General features: G+C 46.9%; 1 protein-coding gene and 2 pseudogenes across 1 annotated transcript; 2 read left to right on the forward strand and 1 right to left on the reverse strand.

Annotated features, from left to right (window-relative positions):
- Positions 1 to 247: 247 nt before the first annotated feature.
- Positions 248 to 2,000, reverse strand: LOC115869747 (annotated as a pseudogene).
- A 603-nt stretch (positions 2,001 to 2,603) lies between these two features.
- LOC101650469 (melanoma-associated antigen B1-like) lies at positions 2,604 to 3,590 on the forward strand. Its single transcript, XM_004711212.1, has one exon. The coding sequence runs from the start codon at positions 2,604 to 2,606 to the stop codon at positions 3,588 to 3,590; it is 987 nt and encodes a 328-aa protein (XP_004711269.1).
- A 5,991-nt stretch (positions 3,591 to 9,581) lies between these two features.
- Positions 9,582 to 11,058, forward strand: LOC115869748 (annotated as a pseudogene).
- Positions 11,059 to 11,363: the final 305 nt, after the last annotated feature.

The following is an 11,363-nucleotide window of genomic DNA, read 5'->3' on the forward strand; positions in this document are numbered from 1 at the left end:
GACTAACAAGACACAGGTAGATATCTCATTTACCCATAGAGAACAGAACAAAACAAAAGTATTAAACACTGGGTTCCCTCTAGCCCCACCCAGTCAGCCCCCACTGAGAGTGCTCACTGCCATCTTCCAACACAAAGAGCCTGCCTGCCTACACTTCACTAAGCTTGTGAGGAATTGCTGGCCAACTCCTTTATAACTGCGAATTTGCTTCTCACTTCACTTCTTCTTCCTTCAAAGCCTCTTCTTATCAGTATGGGAAGATCGTGGGTTCAGTGGACTTGATCTTGTCCCAAAACTCCGGGACTTTCATCTTGGTGGTTTCAGGTAGGCTCGGGCTCCATAGGCAAGGAGGATGAATGTTGGGCCCCTGCTGGTTTTCCAGGTGCTTTAGATTCACAAAATCCTGTGTGATGAGTTTCCTAGGTTCCCCATAGATGAAGTGCCTTTTTTCATCATAAATCCTCATCTTATTTAGGAATTCCCAGATACCCTCCTCACTGGCTCAGTTGCCCTTCATGAAGATCACACCCAGGAGAGTCATGAGAAGACCTGTTTGGGGCAAACCCTTTCCAGGGAGCATCCATTGTTAGGGAGGTCCATTTTTCTGACAAAGGCATAGGCCTGCTTGGTGCAGTCAACTTCCTTTAAGTCGATGCCAAGGACTAGCTCAATGCTGAAAGAAGCTCTCTTGAAGATCTCAGGGCAGTGGCATTTATATTTAGTGTGCACAGTCTACAACATGTCACTCTTCCTAATGGTCTTTTTTCTTTTATACATTTGAATCTGGAATTTCAATAAAATTAGCACCTTCGGGATTAAAGTATTTGTGCTGGACTGCAGACTGGCGGGTTTGCACTGGGAGGAATTTTCCCTCTTTACATATTTGCTCTTGGGATCCCCATAACCTCCTTTTCTGGACATACCTGGAGTAGTGACAGTGGATGCACTCTCCGAGGCTGTTGGAAAGTGCTCCCTTGCCTAGCGCCAGGAGTCTACTGGGTAGTATTTCCAGAAGGAGAAATGGAGGCGGAGGATAACCCTTCAGATGCTGTTTCCATGGCCTGAGGACCTCTGAGTGTCTGGGTCTCATCTTGTGCCCTCTGGTGCTTCTCAGCTGCACAGAGATTACTCTTCCTGCCTCGGGCATAATGGCTCTGATCAAGTATGGTAGCAGGAATGTGAGCTGGACAATAGGTGATGTAGGTACCCTGGAAAAGGGAGGAGCATTAGCACAATACATAGGAAGATACCATTAAGCTTTAAGAAGGTACCCTCTAAAGGTTTACTTGAATGCACTGATCTAGAAACCTACAGGGAGTCCTGCTCCCAGCTCCAGTAAGCCACCAATCGAAAGGATTCTAATGAAAGCCTGAGGAGGAGCCAGGCAGATCTATCAGCTGAAGTCCCCCTTCATTCTTATCAGAGAAGAAAGAGCCTACTCTAAGGGAAGGCTCCACAGTTCCGTAGAGGGGCTTGTCTGGTCCCCACATGGAGTGAGTCCAGACTACGCGTACAAAAGGTGTATGTGTGTGTGTGTTGGGGAGGGGTCAGAGGGCCTAGCCCCGAGGGAGTCTCTGCCCCATGTGTAAAACAGCAGGCACTTCTGTGAGGCCCCGGGCTGCACAGCCCTGAACCCCCTTCTAGGGTCTTCGCGAAGGGAGGTCTGATTGAATAGGATTCCGGGCTGCCCACAGAACCCCCAGGGTCGGATAGATTGAAGTGGTGAACCTCGGGAAGCACTCAGGGAACACTGGGTCCAAATGATTGGGGTCCCAAGAGACGCGCCCCTGTTGTCGGCCCTCGGAGGTCCCCTAACACGCGGCCCTTGGAGGACCCCCAGGTTCTTTAGCCGGAAGTGACGCTCTTCCATAGCAACGTTACCGCCCAAGAGCCGGAGAGGTGACCGTTTCTTGTTGGAGGTGCTTCTTGTCTCAAAGTAGGAGTCGGAAGTGTGCTCAGGAGGCCAGGTAAGGGCCCCAAACCTGACCCGGAGGGACCATCTATGTAATCCAGACCTCCTCTAGGCCGTTCAAAGTCCCTGCCCCACCGCCAGGTTTCCAGTCCCCAGGCCACCGCGACCTGGGACGTCTCCGGAGCTGGGTCTTCAGACCTGGTCTATAGGAGCGGCCCGGATCCTGAGGAAGGAGGCGAACCAGGGTTTCTGGGAGGTTAGAGAGGGCCCATCGTGCTTCTGAGTCAGGCGGTTCCCCACAGAGTGTAGCCAAACACAAGCCGCCCTGCTCTCTAGTCTGAAGCCCACACATAGAAGTGTGGCCCCCTGACTCGGCTCTAGTTAGCTGAGGACTTCAGTCTGGGGCCTAAAGCATCAGCCCTGGATCCAGGTGGTCTCAGGGGAGAGGAGCGTGGAAACCTACCACTCCTCGCCCGTCCCTGCCATTCCCCTAGGGATCACAGGGCAGACCTGACACACTCAGCCTAATGTTCACCCATCCTCCCCCACAGGCTTCTCAGGCACTGGGCCGACCAGATCAGGAGGCTTGTGCTTGCCTGCCAGAGGCTGAAGCTCTCACAAGCTTCCTCCCCCGTGGGTTGTGTCACCTGTCCACGCCCACTGTTTCCTGGTGCCCTTGACGACTGTCACCATGGATCGTGGTCATAAGCATAAGCGTCGTGGCCGTCGAACACGGCGCCACCGCCGTGACACCCGCCGTGCACAGGAGGAAGGGTTGCCCCTCTCCTCCTCTCCTCCTGTTGGGGAATATCTCCAGAGCTTACCTGTGGTTCCAGTTTCCCAGGGGCCCCTGGCAGCTCAGTCCTCCACCACTGCTGCTGCAGGTGATGCCTGCACAAGAGCGGCCACAGGCCAAGAGGGGGGAAGGCCAAGTTCTGGGGTCCCACCCCCCACTGACAGCGATCCCAAAGCCCTCATATCCACAATGGTGGGTGCGCTGTTACAGCTCCTGCTGGAGAAGTATAAAATGAAAGAGCCAATTGTGAAGGCAGAAATGATGAAGGTTCTAGGTAGAAATTGCAAGGAGTCCTTCCCTGAGATCGTGAAGATTACCACTGAAATGCTGGAGCTGGTGTTTTGTCTTGACCTGAAGGAAATGGACACCAACAAAGAATCCTATGTCCTCCTCCAGAAACTCCACCTCACCGAAGACGAAGAATATCTGGAGAGTGTTGGTGACACGGAGTTTCCCAGGAATGGGCTCCTGATGGCTCTCCTGGCCTTGATTTACATAAAGGGTGGCCGGGTCACTGAGGAAGAGATGTGGAAATACTTGAATATGTTGGGGGTGTATGATGGGGAGAATCACGTCTTCTTTGGGGAGCCTAGGAAGTTCATTAACAAAGATTTGATTGAGGAAAAGTACCTGGAGTGTGTGCAGGTGCCCAATAGCGATCCTCCAAGCTATGAATTCCTGTGGGGCCCCAGGGCCCTTGCTGTAATCAGCAAAATGCAAGCCCTGGAGTTTTTTGCCAAGCTCACTGATACAGTTCCCACTGACTTCCCGCTTCAGTATGAAGCAGCTTTGAGGGATCAGGAAATTCGAGCCAGAGCCAGAGTTGCAGCCATAGCTAGGGCAAGTTCTGGGCCCACATCAGGCAGCTTCTCCCACCCCTAGTCAAGTCTGAGGGAGATTATTCACTCTGTGATTCAAAAGAGAATTCAGAGTTCAAATAGTGGAAGGGGTAGGCGGAAGGCCTTGTGATAGTTTATTCTACATATGTTTTTACTTCTCACTATTGTTTCATTTTGCAAGATCCCATTTGATAGTTTTCAAATATTATTCTATCCAGTCAAATGTTCATTAACCTAGGATCTCAAATTATCACCGACTTGGAATCCACATGTATTTCTCTTTACATAAAGTATAAGAGTAATACTGTTAGTCTCTTCCTAAAGCAACTTGAAAAACTTGGAATCTTTATTTCGATGTGGCAAGGGTTCCAGAAAAATAAACCATCACTTGGGAATTGAGATTATCTTGGAAATGTGAGTGAATGCCACAATAAAATATTTGCTATGATGAATTATTCATTTCTGTCTACTTTTCTGTTTTTAAAAATTCAAAAATACTCATATCTTAAGATCAGCAGTTATTAAAAAATACAGATAAAATTAAGGAAGAAAAAATTAGATCATTGTTAGGTGGCTCCGCCAATTCCCAATTATTTAAAGAGTATTGGCTGCTTGAAATACTCTGATGTTGCAGAAGTATATCCAGCCCTATCCATATATGTTTAGCATCTAGAGGTAGCTGTCACATAAGGACTAGGATGGGAAAGCCTCTATGAATAAAGGACCAAGAAATAATAAGGGGTGGAGATCAGGGAGGTTCCAGGTGGGAGCAGTCTAGTATACACACCCTGAAGCACAGCAGTTTGAGGTGGTACCCTGCGATACCTGTAAGGGACATCATTTTCAATTAGGCTCCATGGTACAGAAAAGGTGGGCAATGAAGAGGTGGGCGTATGATGTGGAGGGGAACTAAATGTGTGAGGTGTGCAGCAGCAGACACTGCCATGTTGCGCCACAATATCCAGACCCTGACCCTGGACTCAAGGATGGTGCTTACTCTTATTTCAGTCAAACCAGGTATCGGGCAGGTAATCGGGTAGCATTGTGGGTAAACCGGGGAGAAATCCCCAGCAGGGACAGGATTGGACTTTGTCTGTGGTTTTCTCCCTGTGCACTGGAAGCCATGCTCTGACTGGGCATGTAATGCACTGCATGTCTGTGGAGAGCCTGAGAAAGAAGAAAATACCCTCTAAGGTGAGATGTCAAGAAACCAGCTCTCATACTTTGCCTTGAGCTAGGATGCGAGAGTGCAGTCCATCAAAGAACATTACAACTAGGTGCCCATGTGTATCCATCAGGAGCCCTGGTGGTGTAGTGAATTTGTGTTAGGCTGCTAATGCAAGGTCACCAGTTCAAAAGGAACAGCCTTGTCTTCATTTTTACTCTTGCACTGGCAGCCCACCAACTGCCATGCTGTTACTCTTTGAGTAGGGACTCACTCTTTCCAAGGTTCCCTGTGTCAAAAGTGCTCAAAGTTTTCATGAAAGATAATAGGAGCCGAGAGAGAGCTCCATGTTGGAAGACTCGGGAAGATACCCCAGACTACAGGAAACACACAAACAGCAGCTGGCACCTACTGTCAAATGTAGAAGGGTCCAAGCAGGGCTCCTGAGCATTCCCTCACTTTTCCTTTGGTGACCTCAAGAACCTGAGCATCTTGGCCTAAGAATAGCCCTTCAGGTAGTTGATGTATGAGTATTAGTGTCTGATAGAAATCAAGGCAACGACCTGAATGAGGATGTTGGTGGGGCCCAGCCAGAGAAGTGGGTCCCTCCCTGGCTGTCATCCCTGCCTGTCAAGGTGAGCATCCTGAAAAGGAATGAGCGACTCACTTACTGCAGAAGAGAGGAGGCTCCGGGGAGTCCTGCCCTATCCTTTCCTCTAGCCCTGGGTGGAGCAGTCAGTGACAGAATCCAAAGTTCAAAGACTCCCGTCATTTCCAGCGGTAGAGAGGGCCCCAGTGTAGTGCAGACTTGCCCAGGAACAACAGAAGGACACTAACAGGAGTCCAGGTGAGGATTCGCTGCCCTGTGAGAAAATCTCCAATTATAAGTAGCAGAGGATCACATGGAAGGCAACACAGCATTTGACCCAAAAACCACTTGCAGAATTTTTAGGCAGAAATTGTGCCCTCTTATTTCAGTCAAACCAAGTATCGGGCAGGTAAGGCTTGGATTTAACAGGATGGGGGTGGGAGTGGGGGTTCTTCAGACAGAGGAGACTTGACTGTAATGGAGTAAGATTTATGGGAGGGGAGGGGCGAAATTGTTCCCGAAATAGACTTTAGCCAGAGCACCGATCTAGCCATTACTCCAGGGAGGCCCCAGGCAGGGTCTCCAGGCTTCAATCCCTGCCATTCTATATTGCAGTGGTCTCCTCCTTAACTGGTGAGGCAGGTCTGTAATTCCTCTGATAAGTACCAGGATGTAGCACCTGAGCAAGTGTGTTAATGGATCACCACCTCCAAAAGTGTGGTTCCAAGAGTCTTGCCCCTGCTGATTGCCCTTGGAGAACCCCCAACCTCCTTGGCTCCTGGAGACCCACCGACTGCACTCTCCGGACGTGATTTTTCTGGTAGCTGCCTTTGTGGGGTCAGAATTTCAGAACTGTGAGTTCTATGAGTTGAGAAGGTTGTCTTCTGCTCCAGGAATAACAAAGTGCCACAATGGTCAGGAATCAAGGTAGACCCTGGAATCAAGGAATCAAGGGCCCTGAAGGTAGACTGGGAGCATCACTCACCCCAGAGCAAAACATCCCTGGTCTCCGCTTCCGTCGCACACCCTGGGAGAACTTAGCAAGAAGATCTGGCTTAACTTCTGTCTAGACAGTCTCCAGGGAGTTAGCATATGGACTCAGGTAGTACTGCTGCTCTTCTGAGTGCACTTTAGTCATGGGTTTACCTAGTAGTGTCTAGATGAAGGTCTTGAAAGCTGACTACTTTAAAGAAGGAGCTCCTCAAAGTTCTTTAGCTGACATTGACACTGGAAAGACCTTGGGGAGGTGAAGGTCTTAGTTGAGCTGAGCTCTCACTGTTCACCAAAGGGCATTTACCCAGGCCTTATCGGGAATTTACGTGAGAGGAGTACTTTGGGGCCTTGGGGTCTCGTTTCCTCCTGGAGGGTCCTAGGCAGTGGTGGGATTCAAATAATATAACAACCAATTTGCTTCCCCATTGACCATTTTGAGTATTAAAAAACCATAAGGATGTTACTAATAGGGAGTTTATTATTCCATACACTTAAAACTTAAGTTAGAACAATGTATTAGTCTGGGTACTTTAGAGAAACAAATCCACAGAAACTCATGTATATGAGAGAGTTTTATATAAAAGTTAAGTGTGCATCAAGAAAACATCCTAACCCAGTGCTGCCCAAGCCCACAAGTCCAACATTAACCCATTAACCCACATGTCCAACACCAATCCACAAACTCCTCTTCCATCTCACAAAACAAACGCAATGATGCCAACTGCAGGAGGAAAGCAGAGTCAGTGAGTGTGTAAGCATTTCAGCGCTGGCAGGGGTCTCCACACAGCTGCTCCAGGATCCAGGACTGCATTGGGGTAGGTCCATGCAGCTTCTCCTTGGGGATGTCTTGCAGGAAGTCAGCCTTGCAAGCTGAAGTAGGTAACTGCTAAGGCAGCTGCACCCTGGTGCGACCATCACAAAGCAAGAGACCCTAGAACTAGAAAGGCGAGCCTTAACCCTCTGCCCTTCAATTAGCCCCACATGTGTTTATCGGCCAGGTTGGCACAATAAGCTAACTGCCTCAAACAATAAAAGAGGTACACAGAACTAGATTATGAGTTTTACCATATGAATGAAAAGTATTAAATCATAACTGACAAACAAAAATGGAAAATTTTAAGATTTTTTTCATATTGCTTCTTGACTGTTATCTTCAGTTGCAGCATCCTTCGCTTTCACATGAGAACCAAGAATGATGTGATGTATCTTTAACCACATTTTCACTGTAGGAGTGGAATCCAATTCCTTTAGAGGTAGGCCCATTAGACAATCGTGATTGTGTTTGATATATTCAAAACATCTAGGCGACTTCACTGCTCTGAACGTATTATGTTCATCTTTGAAAAACAGTTTTCTGCTTCTGGTAAACTTAAAGTAATTGTTCAGACTATAATTTTTGCTCTTTGATCACTTTCAGGAATTGTACAATTAGCTCCTAATATCTTGTGGGAATTCAACATGACAGAATGCGGAAATGAATTGGCAGCGTGCCCCCCTCTGTTTGTTTGGCACTGTTCCTCTTTATCTTACATGTTTGTTTACTGAAGTGACAAGTGCAGGCAATAAAAATATATTGTTTCACCAAAAGCAAAACCAGTTTTATTAAATAATAAATTGGTATGCAGGCATTGTTGTGTCTCATTCTTTACTCCTATGGACAGAAAGAACATTGGTATGTGCTTAGAATGGACTGTTTTGAAGATGAATGTTAAAAAGGAGTAAGGAATGTAAATTTGTGATTTCCACACTGGGCAGCCATCCACCTTACAGAGAATGCGGATTACAAGTGTCATTTTCGCAACCGGTTCACCAAACTCAACCAAAAATTACCTCCCAGTTCTGCCAATCCTGTCCTTACTGGCTAAATCCCACTGCCTGTCTTAGGGTTGTGGTACCTTGGTTTAATGGACCAGCACCTCTTCTACAGAATGAGGAGACACAAGGCCTAACAGGAGTTACAGGGAAGCCTGTGTGGAAGGACTGAGGTTAACACCCAGCAGAGAAATGGAGAAGCAACTGGCAGTCCCTGCATGTGGTCCTTGGGGACTCGGGGATGGAAGTCAGGCATCTGTGAACTCTCCTTTTTCTTTTGGATGTCAGCAGGTTGTTTAGAGCCCTGATGTGTGAGCAGGAGCTTCAGATCAGCAGAGGCAGGTGTGCCAGGCCATCACTGAAGCCTGAAGCCCTCAATCCCACTTAGAATCAAACTGAGGGCTCTGAATGAGCACTGGCCTCTCCAAGGAAGCCCAGACCAAAAAGCCCAATTGAACCATCAACACTGAGGGCTCACTGATAGGGGTTGTGGATTGTGGTGGTACTTCGCTTACTCTTAAGGGGTCCCAGAGAGATGGGGGCATTGGCTCAGAGTATTACACTTAGAGAAGCAGGGGAACAGAGTGGGGGGTATGAGGGGGACAGACTCTGCCAAGAACTGATACAATGGCCCTAAAGGGGAACTGAGAAGACCCAGCGCAGCAGGAGTCCCCATATGGCTAGTCCTGTTGGTTCCTGCTCCCTGTCCCAGTGAGCCCCACACCTTAGAATAATCTAAGACGTGCTCCAATGACTTCCAAAGGTTTCTCGTGGAACATGCTGAACATGCACAGGAGCCCTGTAGGTTTCTAGATTGGTGCATTCAAGGAAACCTTTAGAGCAGTGATTCTCAACCTTCGTAATGTTGTGACACTTTAGTACAGTTCCTCACATTGTGGTGACCCCCAAACATAAAATTATTTTCATTGCTTCTTCATAGCTGTAATTTTGCTATTGTTATGAATCGTACTGTAAATATCTGATATGCAGACAGTATTTTCATTGTTACAAATGAACATAAATTTAATTGAACATAATTAAAGCATAGCGATTAATCACAAAGCAATATGCAATTTTATATTGTGTAATATTTATTTCTAATGACATATAAATCAAATTTTGTCCTGAAAAATGGTGTAGCATGGGTAACAATGTTCACGTCGGGTACGCGTATGTGGGTGTATCTGCATGTGTGTGGACCAGCTTGGAGAAGGATAGAGGAGCGGTGTCTCGGTTCCTAAGACCATCAGAAATATGTGTTTTCTGATGGTCTGGGGAGACTCCTGTGAAAGGGTCCTTTAACTCCCCAAAGAGGTCAGGACCCACAGGTTAGTAACCAATGTTTTAGAAGGAACCTTCTTAAAGTTTAATGGTATCTCTCTATGTATTGTGCTAATGCTTCTCCTTTTTCTAGGTTGCATACATCAACTATTGTCCAGCTCCCATTCCTGCTATCATATTTGGTTAGAGGCATTATGCCTGGAGGTAAGAAGTGTAATCCCTATGCAGCTGAGAAGTGCCAGGGGGTACAAGATGAGACCCAGGTCCTCAGAGGTCCTCAGGCCACAGAAACAGCATTTGAAGGGTTATCCTCTGCCTCCATTTCTCCTTCTGGAAGTACTCTACTGGAAATACCACCCAGAAAAAGCCTGGTGCTAGGCAAGTGTGATAGTGAAGGTTTATTGTGCCAACCTGGCTGATAAACACATGTGGGATTACTTGAAGGTTCTGTGAGCTTCACTTTTATTGTTCTATGGTCTTTTGTTCTCTGATGGGCGGATTAGTGTGTAGCTGCCTTAGCTAGTTCTCTGCCTGAGCTGGCAAGGCTCACTTCCTGTAAGACATCCCTAAGGAGAAACCACATGGACCTTCCCTGATGCAGCCCTGGGTGCTGGACAAGCTGCCTGGAGACCCCTGCCATCACTGAGATTCTTACACACTCATTGATTTGACTTTATTCCTCCAGTCAGTGTCATTGAGTGTATTTTGCGGTCTTTAGGAGGACTTTGTAGATCGGACATATGGGCTAATGTCAGACTTATGGGCTTAAACAGCACTGGCTGGCATGCTTTCTTAATTTACACTTGTCCTTTATATAAAACTCTCTTGTAAAATATGATTGTCTATGAATTTTGTTTCTCTACCAAGACTAACACAGCAAGGTAGTGTTTTCCAGGGGAATCAGAGAGCCACATCCATTGCCAATACTCCAGGTATGTTCGGCAAAAAGGTTATGGGGATCCCAAGAAAAAATATGTAAAGAGGGAAAATTCCTCCCAGGGCAAACCCATCAGTCTTCAGTCCAGCACAAACACTTTTACTCAGAAAGTGCAAATTTTGGTGATGTTCCTGACTCAAATGTATAAAAGCAAAAATGACCATTATGAAGAGAGACATGTTGAAGATTGTCCACAAAAAATTATAAATGCCTCTTCCCTGAGATCTTCAAGAAAGCTTCTTTCAGCGCTGAGGTAGTATTTGCATCGACTTAAAGGAAGTTGACTCCACCAAGCAGTCCTATGCCTCTGTCAGTAAAATGGACCTCCCTAACAATGGGATGCTCCCTTGAAGGGGGTTGCCCCAAACTGATCTCCTGATGACTCTACTGGGTGTGATCTTCATGAAGGGGCACACTGCCAGTGAGGAGGGTATCTGGTAATTCCTAAATAAGATGAGGAATTATGATGGGAAAAGGCACTTCATTCATGTGGAACCTAGAAAACTCATCACCGAAGATTTTGTGAAACTAAAGTACCTGGAAGACTAGCAGGGGCCCAACAGTAATCCTCCTTGCTAGGAATTCCTGTGGTGTCTCAGAGTCTACTCTGAACCAACAAAGTGGAAGTCCTAGAGTTTTGGGCCAAGATCAATTCCACTGAGCCCATGACCTTCCCATTCTGGTACGAAGAGACTTTGAAGGAAGAAAAAATGAAAGGAGAAGCAAATCCATAATTATAAAGAAGGCACCCAGCACCGCGCCATTCCTCTCAAGCTTAGTCAAGTGTAAGGCAGACTCTTTGTGTTCGAAGAGGGCATTCAGCACTCTCTCAGTGGGGGCAGACTGGGTGGGGCAAGAGGGAACCCAGTGTTTAGTACTTTTGCTTTGTTTTCTATGGGTAAATGAGATATTTACCTATATCTGGTTAGTCGTCAGATGTTGATCCTTTTTAGGGAAGGCTGTATTAGCACTATCATATACACTTATGAGTCCTGTCCAGAATTTTTCCCCTCGAGTATATGATGATAAGCTTTGCTAT

The sequence above is a fragment of the Echinops telfairi genome, unplaced genomic scaffold, assembly GCF_000313985.2.
Source record: "Echinops telfairi isolate 266 unplaced genomic scaffold, ASM31398v2 ScPeMD7_44;HRSCAF=162, whole genome shotgun sequence".
In the NCBI taxonomy this organism is placed as follows: domain Eukaryota; kingdom Metazoa; phylum Chordata; class Mammalia; order Afrosoricida; family Tenrecidae; genus Echinops; species Echinops telfairi.